The 14796-nt window shown below is 42.4% G+C and overlaps 1 protein-coding gene across 3 annotated transcripts in view; it reads right to left on the reverse strand.

Annotated features, from left to right (window-relative positions):
- Positions 1-780: 780 nt before the first annotated feature.
- Positions 781-14796, reverse strand: part of LOC118376066 (GRAM domain-containing protein 2A-like) — an 88130-nt gene continuing 74114 nt past the window's right edge. For 2 of the 3 annotated variants that reach the window (XM_052480842.1, XM_052480843.1), the window contains exons 7-12: positions 12460-12531; positions 9203-9265; positions 5708-5876; positions 4708-4801; positions 3785-3892; positions 781-2212 (exon numbers count right to left, since the gene is read on the reverse strand). In XM_052480842.1, the coding sequence (XP_052336802.1) occupies positions 2167-2212; positions 3785-3892; positions 4708-4801; positions 5708-5876; positions 9203-9265; positions 12460-12531 (552 nt within the window). In that variant the 3' untranslated portion in view covers positions 781-2166. Of the gene's footprint in view, positions 2336-3784; positions 3893-4707; positions 4802-5707; positions 5877-9202; positions 9266-12459; positions 12532-14796 lie in introns of all 3 variants that reach the window. The other variant, XM_052480844.1, reaches the window with a different exon arrangement.

A 14796-nucleotide genomic window follows, 5' to 3' on the forward strand; every position in this document is an offset into this window, starting at 1 on the left:
TACCTCCGTTTTACAGAGGCCTTCTCAGAGTGTGGAGCATAATGAAGGTGTCCAGACGAACTTCAGCGGAGTCAGTGCATTGGCTGTTGGAGGAACCTCTGGTGTCTGGGGCAAGACTGGATTGTACAACTGCAGCTGTTCCACATTTCTCCAAGATTCTGGTGAAGGGGAAAATCATGGCTGGGCCCGCCTTAATGGATGGAAGACGGGTGGCAGAACATTTGGGGATGAGGTCGGAAAGGATTGTTGGACAAATGCTGGGGAGCTGCAGGAAGGCTCTGTCAGCAGAAGAATGGGGTATGCTTAGTAGCCACAAGAAGAAGGTACCAGATGAAGACGTCTCATTTCCAAGACTAGGGATTACACCAAATATCCCAGAGTCAGAAAGAAAGGCGTTATTGCTGGATTTGAGAGGGTTGGAGGAGGTGGGTTTGGATGAGGTGAATGGGAAGGACTTGTATAGGGGTGTGTCAAGGTGTTGAATAAAGATAAATTGAAAAATAGAAAAGACACTCCATGGAGGGTAAAATTGGGCATTGATGACAAGGTAAAGCCAGCATGGAGAGCACTGTACAAGCCACCGTTACAAAAGGGTACTGGTGATATGCAATGGAGGGTTTTACATGGCATCATTGCAGTTAATGCTTTTGTATCTGTTATTAACTCAGATGTTAGAGATGGATGTCCTTTTTGTAATATAAGAGAAACCATTTTTCACTGTTTTATGGAGTGTGAGAGGATAAAATCTCTATTGGAAATGCTGGAATCTTTGTTCAAAGCTGTAGGGGAGTTTTTCAATAACACTGTTTTTATTTTGGAGTTTCAATATAGTAAACAACATAAAAGAAAATGTCACATTTTATTTTAGGACAAGCTAAGATGTCAATTTTTCTGAATAGGAAACATAAGATAGAAACGGGATATGGGCAGGATGTAAGATGTGTTTTTAAAGGATTAGTGAAAGCAAGAATAAAAGTAGATTTTGAGTTCTTTTCAGCTGTAAAAGATCTCCTATTAGTTGAGGAGATGTGGGCTTACGAAGGAGCGCTTTGTTTTGTAGAGGAGGGGAAATGATTTTTTGCTGATGAAATAAGTTGAATGTATATGTTGTGTATTTATTTTTGTTTAGGAATTACATTTGTTGTTTCATTTCTGAAAAGGCAGTGTGTCATTATTTATGTTATCACTTGAGTAAAAATAAAGGTTTTATAAAAACTCAAACTCTCTCTCTCAATACTTTCACCACTTTCTCTCCGTTCACGTCCAAAGTTCCATCCAACACAGATTCACAGACAATGGCTTTACAATTCTGTCAATATCTATTATTACATGACATGGAGAAGCTACCGACTACCTTGAGACAGTCCTAGCCACTTGTTAAGTCACACAAACAATGGTTAATACACTCAAACACACACACATACAACACGCACGCACACACACACACACTTTCACAACCTCACCTGACACACACAGTAGCATGTTTTCAGTTGGCATGACAAGACTCGAGCACAGCATCTTCAAATTCTGACAGAAATGTTAAACCTCTGATAATAGTGTCCATTGAAATAGTTAATATTTTTCTTTAGTATTACAGGAACGGTTATGTCTCGGTGACCATGCACAGTAAACATTGCAAGGTGGGCTACGGTTGGAAATGGTTGACCAGGTCAGGTTGAGTTCCTGATCGGACTGCCTTCTTATATTCAATCTTTATTCAGTCTCTCTTGTAGCAACTCTCCTACTGGGTACAGTCTATTCCTGTTGAAAAAGGCTCCGTGTGTCTGACAACAGGCTCCGTGTGTCTGACAACAGGCTCCGTGTGTCTGACAACAGGCTCCGTGTGTCTGACAACAGGCTCCGTGTGTCTGACAACAGGCTCTGTCTCTAAAATCCTGGACGCGGAAGTGTCTGATCAGTTGACTGGTATTGTAAAGTTCCTTGGCAGAATCCGAGTAAAACAAGGACATTGAGGTCAAAGGTCAGGTGAACTCTGTTGGCTCTGTCCCATTGACAACTCCTCTGTAGTCGTCTTCTTCCAATCCTCCTCCATCTGTCTGCAGTCCATAGTCTTTCTAGGGAACGACAAGAGGATTCTTGTCTCTCTGGCACCCCCTATTGGACGGTCTATTTAACTGCAGTTTTGGCTTCAGGTCTTGGATTTTCTCAAGTCATTGTCTTTTCATTGAACCAGCAGGGCACTTCTCCACACCTACAGGGTGGGACAGAGTGAACAGGTAAACAAACAGAGTCTCTGTTTGCCCAATCGCCAGGAGAACCTCCGTGACTGACAGACCATCTGTCCAATGTTGACGCAGCATGCAGCAAGTGTTACCTGGGAAGAGACAAGCGTTGGCAAAGAAACAACAATATCTCCTCTCGAAGTGGGGAAGCAATGTTTTATCTAATGAAATATGACTAATACAGCAAACATTCAGCCCTGTGTTGAGATGGGAAATTAGCTCAAAGCATTCAGCCCTGTGTTGAGATGGGAAATTATCTCAAAGCATTCAGCCCTGTGTTGAGATGGGAAATTAGCTCAAAGCATTCAGCCCTGTGTTGAGATGGGAAATTAGCTCAAAGCATTCAGCCCTGTGTTGAGATGGGAAATTAGCTCAAACATCCAGCCCTGTGTTGAGATGGGAAATTAGCTCAAAGCATTCAGCCTGTGTTGAGATGGGAAATTAGCTCAAAGCATTCAGCCCTGTGTTGAGATGGGAAATTATCTCAAAGCATTCAGCCCTGTGTTGAGATGGGAAATTAGCTCAAAGCATTCAGCCCTGTGTTGAGATGGGAAATTAGCTCAAAGCATTCAGCCCTGTGTTGAGATGGGAAATTAGCTCAAACATCCAGCCCTGTGTTGAGATGGGAAATTAGCTCAAAGCATTCAGCCTGTGTTGAGATGGGAAATTAGCTCAAAGCATTCAGCCCTGTGTTGAGATGGGAAATTAGCTCAAAGCATTCAGCCCTGTGTTGAGATGGGAAATTAGCTCAAAGCATTCAGCCCTGTGTTGAGATGGGAAATTAGCTCAAAGCATTCAGCCCTGTGTTGAGATGGGAAATTAGCTCAAACATTCAGCCCTGTGTTGAGATGGGAAATTAGCTCAAACATCCAGCCCTGTGTTGAGATGGGAAATTAGCTCAAACATCCAGCCCTGTGTTGAGATGGGAAATTAGCTCAAAGCATTCAGCCCTGTGTTGAGATGGGAAATTAGCTCAAACATCCAGCCCTGTGTTGAGATGGGAAATTAGCTCAAACATCCAGCCCTGTGTTGAGATGGGAAATTAGCTCAAACATCCAGCCCTGTGTTGAGATGGGAAATTAGCTCAAACATCCAGCCCTGTGTTGAGATGGGAAATTAGCTCAAACATCCAGCCCTGTGTTGAGATGGGAAATTAGCTCAAAGCATTCAGCCCTGTGTTGAGATGGGAAATTAGCTCAAACATCCAGCCCTGTGTTGAGATGGGAAATTAGCTCAAACATCCAGCCCTGTGTTGAGATGGGAAATTAGCTCAAAGCATTCAGCCCTGTGTTGAGATGGGAAATTAGCTCAAACATCCAGCCCTGTGTTGAGATGGGAAATTAGCTCAAACATCCAGCCCTGTGTTGAGATGGGAAATTAGCTCAAACATTCAGCCCTGTGTGAGATGGGAAATTAGCTCAAAGGAACTGGGAGAGAAAGGTGACATTCATGGGTCAAAAATGAGAAGTGTGTATATGTGTGAGAGATTGAAGATGTACACTTACCTCTCTCTTGTGTGTGTGTGTGTGTGTGTCACTCACCTCTCTCTCATGGGCATTGTGGGATGTGTGTTGAGGAAGGACAGCTGCTGCTCTAGACAACACACACGGAAGGCCAGGTAGCAGGAGGACAGGACGAGCAGGACGATACTGAAGGAGACAGACACACGTCGCACAATGACCACATTGTTTACCACAGGGGTTCTCAAAGTGGGGTCAGTGGAGGTACTTCAAAATATTTTCAAACAAATATATACTATTAACAGCATCAGATTAAACTGATTTTCGCCAAGTGGTGGAATAAGTTTAGAGGGTATCATGTAATATTATGAATCTACAATATATGTTCTTAAGCGTGGCCAACATGGGCCTGGGAGGGCCACAGGGGTATTGGTATCCACAGTAGACACAGTAGACCTACACTCCACCAATGATCCAATGATCCATTTGGTTGATATGTAATAGGTAAGTGTAATATGAATGTGCAATAATAACTACAACCAGCAGGTGGCAGTATGACAGTAAGTGTATAATACAATGAGAGATGCCGTAGCCCAGTGTTTTCCATCTCTGTCTCGGGGATCCTAAGTGTTGCACGTTTAGTTTTTGTTGCCCAAACACTACACAGCTGATTCAAATAACAAACTAATCATTAGTGGGGCGTGGGATAGCCTAGTGTTTAGAGTGCTGGACTAGCAACCGGAAGGTTGCACGTTCAAACCCCCAAGCGGACAAGGTACAAATCTGTCTTTCTGCCCCTGAACAGGCAGTTAACCCACTGTTCCTAGGCCATCATTGAAAATGAGATTTTGTTCTTATTAACTGACTTGCCGAGTTAAATAAAGATAAAAAATAAATAAAACGTTGATTATTTGAATCAGTCTTTCTTGGGGTCACCAGGAGCGAGTTTGGGAAAACATTCCACCAGAGTACAAACAGGTCAGGTTAGTCCGCCCAGTACTCACAGCAGGATGAAGAACTTGAGCAGTTGGTACTCCATGTGGCCCAGTTCTGGTACTGGCTCTGTCAGGAGGATCTTCCCTGTCTCCAGACTCCGCTCTGCACACAACACAGCACAGCACATGTTATAGGGTGAAGCAAAATGCTTGTGTTACTGTCTCCTAACAGTAACAAAAAAACATAAAATCAACCAATCTAAAAATGCCAGAATGAATCCAATGAACAACACAAATAACACTATCAATAACCCAAATCCAATCCCAAATAACACTATCAATAACCCAAATCCAATCCCAAATAACACTGTATCAATAACCCAAATCCAATCCCAAATAACACTATCAATAACCCAAATCCAATCCCAAATAACACTATCAATAACCCAAATCCAATCCCAAATAACACTGTATCAATAACCCAAATCCAATCCCAAATAACACTGTATCAATAACCCAAATCCAATCCCAAATAACACTGTATCAATAACCCAAATCCAATCCCAAATAACACTGTATCAATAACCCAAATCCAATCCCAAATAACACTGTATCAATAACCCAAATCCAATCCCAAATAACACTGTATCAATAACCCAAATCCAATCCCAAATAACACTGTATCAATAACCCAAATCCAATCCCAAATAACACTGTATCAATAACCCAAATCCAATCCCAAATAACACTGTATCAATAACCCAAGGTAGGTAGGTGATGTCCACTGATCTTACCCTTTAATGTCAGTGGAACCTCCGTAGGTAGGTAGGGGATGTCCTCTGATCTTACCCTTTAATGTCAGGGGAACCTCCGTAGGTAGGTAGGGGATGTCCTCTGATCTTACCCTTTAATGTCAGGGGAACCTCCGTAGGTAGGTAGGTGATGTCCACTGATCTTACCCTTTAATGTCAGGGGAACCTCCGTAGGTAGGTAGGGGATGTCCACTGATCTTACCCTTTAATGTCAGGGGAACCTCCGTCGGTAGGTAGGGGATGTCCACTGATCTTACCCTTTAATGTCAGGGGAACCTCCGTAGGTAGGTAGGGGATGTCCACTGCACGCCGACTTCTGGTGGAGTTACCAAGGAGATCCGGGAGAGAGGAGGACACGGATGGAATGGACGGCTTCCTCCTCCACTTCAACACCGGAGGGAAGTCATTGACCACGGGGAACTCATCCTGAATGAGGGGAGGAGAGGAGGAGAAAGGGGAAGAGGGGAGAGCTTAAGGAGGAGAGGAAATTAAGTTGGCTGAAGAGGGTAAGGTAACTTTAAGAAAGTTTAGGCACTGTTGGGGAAGCTACACTGAAATCATAGTTTACCAAACGACCATTTACTTTTTCACGAGAAGAAATTAAGCTACACTAAATCTACCCTTAAGAAAAATATAGTTTCCTGAACAAAATCTACCCTCAAGAGAAATCAGTTCACTACATCCAAACTACTTAGTGAAAAAACCATCACTCTGTGGTCAGGTGTTAACAGAATGTGAAATGTAGCCTATTAAACACGAAAACTATGTTTCAAGTCAGAATTAGGAATGTCTGATGCAAAAAACAGGGCTCTGTTCTAGGCCCTCTCCTATTCTCGCTATACACCAAGTCACTTGGCTCTGTCATAACCTCACATGGTCTCTCCTATCATTGCTATGCAGACGACACACAATTAATCTTCTCCTTTCCCCCTTCTGATGACCAGGTGGCGAATCGCATCTCTGCATGTCTGGCAGACATATCAGTGTGGATGACGGATCACCACCTCAAGCTGAACCTCGGCAAGACGGAGCTGCTCTTCCTCCCAGGGAAGGACTGCCCGTTCCATGATCTCGCCATCACGGTTGACAACTCCACTGTGTCCTCCTCCCAGAGCGCTAAGAACCTTGGCGTGATCCTGGACAACACCCTGTCGTTCTCAACTAACATCAAGGCGGTGGCCCGTTCCTGTAGGTTCATGCTCTACAACATCCGCAGAGTACGACCCTGCCTCACACAGGAAGCGGCGCAGGTCCTAATCCAGGCACTTGTCATCTCCCGTCTGGACTACTGCAACTCGCTGTTGGCTGGGCTCCCTGCCTGTGCCATTAAACCCCTACAACTCATCCAGAACGCCGCAGCCCGTCTGGTGTTCAACCTTCCCAAGTTCTCTCACGTCACCCCGCTCCTCCGCTCTCTCCACTGGCTTCCAGTTGAAGCTCGCATCCGCTACAAGACCATGGTGCTTGCCTACGGAGCTGTGAGGGGAACGGCACCTCAGTACCTCCAGGCTCTGATCAGGCCCTACACCCAAACAAGGGCACTGCGTTCATCCACCTCTGGCCTGCTCGCCTCCCTACCACTGAGGAAGTACAGTTCCCGCTCAGCCCAGTCAAAACTGTTCGCTGCTCTGGCCCCCCAATGGTGGAACAAACTCCCTCACGAAGCCAGGACAGCGGAGTCAATCACCACCTTCCGGAGACACCTGAAACCCCACCTCTTTAAGGAATACCTAGGATAGGATAAGTAATCCTTCTCACCCCCCTTTAAGATTTAGATGCACTATTGTAAAGTGACTGTTCCACTGGATGTCATAAGGTGAATGCACCAATTTGTAAGTCGCTCTGGATAAGAGCGTCTGCTAAATGACTTAAATGTAATGTAAATGTAAAAATAAATATTTCTATATTTTGGTAAAACCAAACAGTCGTTAGCTACACCGCTACATGGTAAAACAGTAGTGTGTAGTTCCAGTCGTTAGCTACACCGCTACATGGTAAAACAGTAGTGTGTAGTTCCAGTCGTTAGCTACACCGCTACATGGTAAAACAGTAGTGTGTAGTTCCAGTAGTTAGCTACACCGCTACATGGTAAAACAGTAGTGTGTAGTTCCAGTCGTTAGCTACACCGCTACATGGTAAAACAGTAGTGTGTAGTTCCAGTAGTTAGCTACACCGCTACATGGTAAAACAGTAGTGTGTAGTTCCAGTCATTAGCTACACCGCTACATGGTAAAACAGTAGTGTGTAGTTACAGTAGTTAGCTACACCGCTACACGGTAAAACAGTAGTGTGTAGTTACAGTAGTTAGCTACACCGCTACACGGTAAAACAGTAGTGTGTAGTTCCAGTAGTTAGCTACACCGCTACACGGTAAAACAGTAGTGTGTATTTACAGTAGATAGCTACACCGCTACACGGTAAAACAGTAGTGTGTAGTTACAGTAGTTAGCTACACCGCTACATGGTAAAACAGTAGTGTGTAGTTAGCTACACCGCTACACGGTAAAACAGTAGTGTGTAGTTACAGTAGTTAGCTACACCGCTACATGGTAAAACAGTAGTGTGTAGCTCCAGTAGTTAGCTACACCACTACACGGTAAAACAGTAGTGTGTAGTTACAGTAGTTAGCTACACCGCTACATGGTAAAACAGTAGTGTGTAGTTAGCTACACCGCTACACGGTAAAACAGTAGTGTGTAGCTCCAGTAGTTAGCTACACCACTACACGGTAAAACAGTAGTGTGTAGTTACAGTAGTTAGCTACACCGCTACATGGTAAAACAGTAGTGTGTAGTTAGCTACACCGCTACACGGTAAAACAGTAGTGTGTGGTTCCAGTAGTTAGCTACACCACTACATGGTAAAACAGTAGTGTGTAGTTAGCTACACCGCTACACGGTAAAACAGTAGTGTGTGGTTCCAGTAGTTAGCTACACCACTACATGGTAAACAGTAGTGTGTAGTTCCAGTCGTTAGCTACACCGCTACATGGTAAAACAGTAGTGTGTAGTTACAGTAGTTAGCTACACCGCTACATGGTAAAACAATAGTGTGTAGTTCCAGTAGTTAGCTACATGGTAAACAATAGTGTGTAGTTCCAGTCGTTAGCTACACCGCTACACGGTAAAACAGTAGTGTGTAGTTAGCTACACCGCTACACGGTAAAACAGTAGTGTGTAGTTAGCTACACCGCTATTACGGTAAAACAGTAGTGTGTAGTTCCAGTAGTTAGCTACACCGCTACATGGTAAAACAGTAGTGTGTAGTTAGCTACACCACTACATGGTAAACAGTAGTGTGTGGTTCCAGTAGTTAGCTACACCGCTACATGGTAAAACAGTAGTCTGATAGTATAGTAGTGTGGAGTAGTGTAAAGTAGTGTAGAGTAGTGTAGACTACAGTATAGTAGTGTAGAGTAGTGTAAAGTAGTGTAGAGTAGTGTAGACTATAGTATAGTAGTGTAGAGTAGTGTATAGTAGTGTAGACTATAGTAGAGTAGAGTAGGGTAGAGTAGTGTAGACTATAGTAGTGTGGAGTAGAGTAGTGTAGAGTAGTGTAGACTATAGTATAGTAGTGCAGAGTATAGTAGTGTATAATAGTGTAGACTATAGTAGTGTAGAGTAGAGTAGGGTAGAGTAGTGTAGACTATAGTATAGTAGTGTAGAGTATAGTAGTGTAGAGTAGTGTTGAGTAGTGTAGACTATAGTAGTGTATAGTAGTGTAGAGTAGAGTAGAGTAGTGGCTGGGCTTACCATAGATAGTGAGCTAGGCTCCTCCAAGTACTGCTTCAGGCTAAGGCTTTTCTTCCCATTCACCTATGGAGGAAAATAAGGTACACTGTAACTACACTTAATGTACCACCATTCAGATGGTGGTAGGCTATAGCAGTTATTAATTCAGACCCATAACCATTCAGACCCATAACCATTCAGATGGTGGTAGGCTATAGCAGTTATTAATTCAGACCCATAACCATTCAGATGGTGGTAGGCTATAGCAGTTATTAATTCAGACCCATAACCCTTCAGACCCATAACCATTCAGATGGTGGTAGGCTATAGCAGTTATTAATTCAGACCCATAACCATTCAGATGGTGGTAGGCTATAGCAGTTATTAATTCAGACCCATAACCATTCAGATGGTGGTAGGCTATAGCAGTTATTAATTCAGACCCATAACCATTCAGATGGTGGTAGACTATAGCAGTTATTAATTCAGACCCATAACCATTCAGACCCATAACCATTCAGATGGTGGTAGACTATAGCAGTTATTAATTCAGACCCATAACCATTCAGATGGTGGTAGGCTATAGCAGTTATTAATTCAGACCCATAACCATTCAGATGGTGGTAGACTATAGCAGTTATTAATTCAGACCCATAACCATTCAGATGGTGGTAGACTATAGCAGTTATTAATTCAGACCCATAACCATTCAGATGGTGGTAGGCTATAGCAGTTATTAATTCAGACCAATAACCATTCAGATGGTGGTAGGCTATAGCAGTTATTAATTCAGACCCATAACCATTCAGATGGTGGTAGGCTATAGCAGTTATTAATTCAGACCCATAACCATTCAGATGGTGGTAGGCTATAGCAGTTATTAATTCAGACCCATAACCATTCAGATGGTGGTAGGCTATAGCAGTTATTAATTCAGACCCATAACCATTAGACCCATAACCATTCAGATGGTGGTAGGCTATAGCAGTTATTAATTCAGACCCCCATTAACCATAACCATTCAGATGGTGGTAGACTATAGCAGTTTTTAATTCAGACCCATAACCATTCAGACCCATAACCATTCAGATGGTGGTAGACTATAGCAGTTATTAATTCAGACCCATAACCATTCAGATGGTGGTAGACTATAGCAGTTATTAATTCAGACCCATAACCATTCAGATGGTGGTAGGCTATAGCAGTTATTAATTCAGACCCATAACCATTCAGATGGAAGACTATAGCAGTTATTAATTCAGACCCATAACCATTCAGATGGTGGTAGGCTATAGCAGTTATTAATTCAGACCCATAACCATTCAGACCCATAACCATTCAGATGGTGGTAGGCTATAGCAGTTATTAATTCAGACCCATAACCATTCAGATGGTGGTAGACTATAGCAGTTATTAATTCAGACCCATAACCATTCAGATGGTGGTAGGCTATAGCAGTTATTAATTCAGACCCATAACCATTCAGATGGTGGTAGACTATAGCAGTTATTAATTCAGACCCATAACCATTCAGACCCATAACCATTCAGATGGTGGTAGACTATAGCAGTTATTAATTCAGACCCATAACCATTCAGATGGTGGTAGGCTATAGCAGTTATTAATTCAGACCCATAACCATTCAGATGGTGGTAGACTATAGCAGTTATTAATTCAGACCCATAACCATTCAGATGGTGGTAGACTATAGCAGTTATTAATTCAGACCCATAACCATTCAGATGGTGGTAGACTATAGCAGTTATTAATTCAGATTCAGACCCATAACCATTCAGATGGTGGTAGGCTATAGCAGTTATTAATTCAGACCCATAACCATTCAGATGGTGGTAGACTATAGCAGTTATTAATTCAGACCCATAACCATTCAGACCCATAACCATTCAGATGGTGGTAGACTATAGCAGTTATTAATTCAGACCCATAACCATTCACCCATAACCATTCAGATGGTGGTAGACTATAGCAGTTATTAATTCAGACCCATAACCATTCAGACCCATAACCATTCAGATGGTGGTAGGCTATAGCAGTTATTAATTCAGACCCATAACCATTCAGACCCATAACCATTCAGATGGTGGTAGGCTATAGCAGTTATTAATTCAGACCCATAACCATTCAGATGGTGGTAGGCTATAGCAGTTATTAATTCAGACCCATAACCATTCAGATGGTGGTAGGCTATAACAGTTATTAATTCAGACCCATAACCATTCAGATGGTGGTAGACTATAGCAGTTATTAATTCAGACCCATAACCATTCAGATGGTGGTAGGCTATAGCAGTTATTAATTCAGACCCATAACCATTCAGACCCATAACCATTCAGATGGTGGTAGGCTATAGCAGTTATTAATTCAGACCCATAACCATTCAGACCCATAACCATTCAGATGGTGGTAGGCTATAGCAGTTATTAATTCAGACCCATAACCATTCAGATGGTGGTAGGCTATAACAGTTATTAATTCAGACCCATAACCATTCAGACCCATAACCATTCAGATGGTGGTAGACTATAGCAGTTATTAATTCAGACCCATAACCATTCAGATGGTGGTAGGCTATAGCAGTTATTAATTCAGACCAATAACCATTCAGATGGTGGTAGGCTATAGCAGTTATTAATTCAGACCCATAACCATTCAGATGGTGGTAGGCTATAGCAGTTTTTAATTCAGACCCATAACCATTCAGATGGTGGTAGGCTATAGCAGTTTTTAATTCAGACCCATAACCATTCAGATCCATAACCATTCAGATGGTGGTAGACTATAGCAGTTTTTAATTCAGACCCATAACCATTCAGATGGTGGTAGGCTATAGCAGTTATTAATTCAGACCCATAACCCTTCAGATGGTGGTAGGCTATAGCAGTTATTAATTCAGACCCATAACCCTTCAGACCCATAACCATTCAGATGGTGGTAGGCTATAGCAGTTATTAATTCAGACCCATAACCATTCAGATGGTGGTAGGCTATAGCAGTTATTAATTCAGACCCATAACCCTTCAGACCCATAACCATTCAGATGGTGGTAGACTATAGCAGTTGTTAATTCAGACCCATAACCATTCAGATGGTGGTAGGCTATAGCAGTTATTAATTCAGACCCATAACAATGGTATCTCGTCATAGAGCTGTATTGCAAAACATTTCTAGTGTAGCAGACACTTTCCTACAAAGTGGCCCACATGGGAATTGAACCCACAACCTTGAGCCTTGTGGACCGTGAGGAGGTTATTTCTCACCTGAAGGTGTGTGCAGATCCTCCTGAGGATGTCGTAGACACTGTCTCGAGACAGCAAGGACACAAACACATACTGCAACACAGAACAAGACACTAAAAAAACAACACAAACTATAGTAGTCTAGAACTTAAGATCTATAGTAGTCTAGAACTTAAGCTCTATAGTAGTCTAGAACTTAAGATCTATAGTAGTCTAGAACTTAAGATCTATTGTAGTCTAGAACTTAAGATCTATAGTAGTCTAGAACTTAAGATCTATAGTAGTCTAGAACTCAAGATCTATAGTAGTCTAGAACTTAAGCTCTATAGTAGTATAGAACTTAAGCTCTATAGTAGTCTAGAACTTAAGCTCTATAGTAGTCTAGAATTTAAGCTCTATAGTAGTCTAGAACTTAAGCTCTATAGTAGTCTAGAACTTAAGTTCTATAGTAGTCCAGAGCTTAAGTTCTATCGTAGTCTAGAACTTAAGTTCTATCGTAGTCTAGAACTTAAACTCTACAGTAGTCTAGAACTTAAATTATATTGTAGTCTAGAACCTAAGTGTTACGTTCCCCAGTTTATGTGTTGTAGTTTGTGTATTTGCATGTGTTTATTTCAGGAAATGGCTTCCTGAAATCCCTCAAGCAGCTGATTGGTCGACTCCATGGCTAATTGGAGAGCTGACCCCGCCCCCTCGTCAAGACGCAGCTGTCTCCAGTTATACATTCATTCTGAAGCTATATAAAAGCCAGTGTTCTGTTCAGGAGAGATTTTTATTGCTGGGGATCATTGCTGTGAGGTCATTGCAGAGAGATTGAATGTGATAGAGAATCATTGCTGAGAGAGGAGGCTGATGGCTGTGGATAATTTACTATGTTAGTTGTTGGTAGCAGTTGGTATGTTCAGTGAGTTTGTTGCTCAGATAGAGCTTATTTGATGTCCTTTGTTTGTTTGAGAACTTATTTGTTCCCAGGGGGGAAGGGGAAGGCACCTAGGGAGTGCTTAGGCAAGAGGCCCGCGGGCATACATATACCCGTAGTATATTCATTGTCTAGGCACAATAGGTAAGACCTGGGCGGACCACCCCCTGTATTTTGGTTAGGGCACCAGGTGGTGCTATATTAGGTAAGTATTGGTTAGGCAGGTAAGATAGGAGAGGGGGGGGGGGGGCTTTGAGATTTACTTTCTTTGCTTTGGTTCCGTCAAGCCCCTTTTCCCCATATTACCGTGTAAAGGAATAAAGTCCTTGTAAACGGTACCACATTCTGCCTGTTGTCATCCTTACTCACACCTACAGTCCATACCTTTTTCACTTCACGGAGAGTTGAGTTGTAGCAGGGTGTTGCGTTCCCTCTTCATAGAGGCGTGCATAACACTAAGCTATATAGTAGTCCAGAGCTTAAGTTCTATCGTAGTCTAGAACCTAAGCTATATAGTAGTCCAGAGCTTAAGTTCTATCGTAGTCCAGAACTTAAGTTGTCTAGAACTTGAACTCTACTAAAGAAGATGCACAAGTTACCAACCAAGTTTGATTTCTCACTTGCCAACTGACACCTTTATGACATGGACTGACTAAGTAGCATCAGCAAATCCAGCTGTGATAGATAAAAGACTGTGTATATAGTAAGTGTTACCCATTCATTTACCCAAGTCTCTCAATCAGACAAAGCAAAGCCAGCTGGCAGCCAGGAGCTTTAGCTGTTGTCACTAAAGTCCATAAAACCCCATAAAGGTGTTTGACCCAGAACAAGACCAGACTATTGAGTTAACCCTATCAGTCTGGAACTCCAGCAATGCATGCCCAGCCCTTATATTTAGCCTCACAATGAAGTGGTTTACCATTTTATTTTCTAGACAACCAGGGCTACAAGTAACAATTTGACAAACAGTTGCATTCACGAGTTGTATTGACAAAGGTCAATACGAAAACAAGGTCTGACAAAGCAAGAACCTGATCAAAATGAATTTATATGGATGCTGTAAGTACAGAAATGGTTTGCTCAGTGGTGAATTAATATCCAACTAGGCAGTGACAACTGTGTGGAGTTTGTGACAGCAACTATGTGAGCTTATTACAGTATTATAGACACTATTTCCTGGGATTTCATATGATCGTCTATGTAGAAGAACCCCTTAAACGACTCTTGTGTAGCTTGTGAGTGTCATAGAGCAACACGCGTGTGGTCGTGGGGGTCTCAGCTTTTCATAGATAGTTTTCATTAGTTTGTAACTCAAACCATTCAGACACTACAGATGTTTTTGTAACGAGACTCGACTCCAGCTTAGTCCTGTACAAGCCTATTTATGCTTGATCTGGGAATTCCGTTTCGGAGGCTCCGACAAGTGGCGGTCGGTTCCG

The sequence above is a fragment of the Oncorhynchus keta genome, chromosome 26 (assembly GCF_023373465.1).
Source record: "Oncorhynchus keta strain PuntledgeMale-10-30-2019 chromosome 26, Oket_V2, whole genome shotgun sequence".
In the NCBI taxonomy this organism is placed as follows: Eukaryota; Metazoa; Chordata; class Actinopteri; order Salmoniformes; family Salmonidae; genus Oncorhynchus; species Oncorhynchus keta.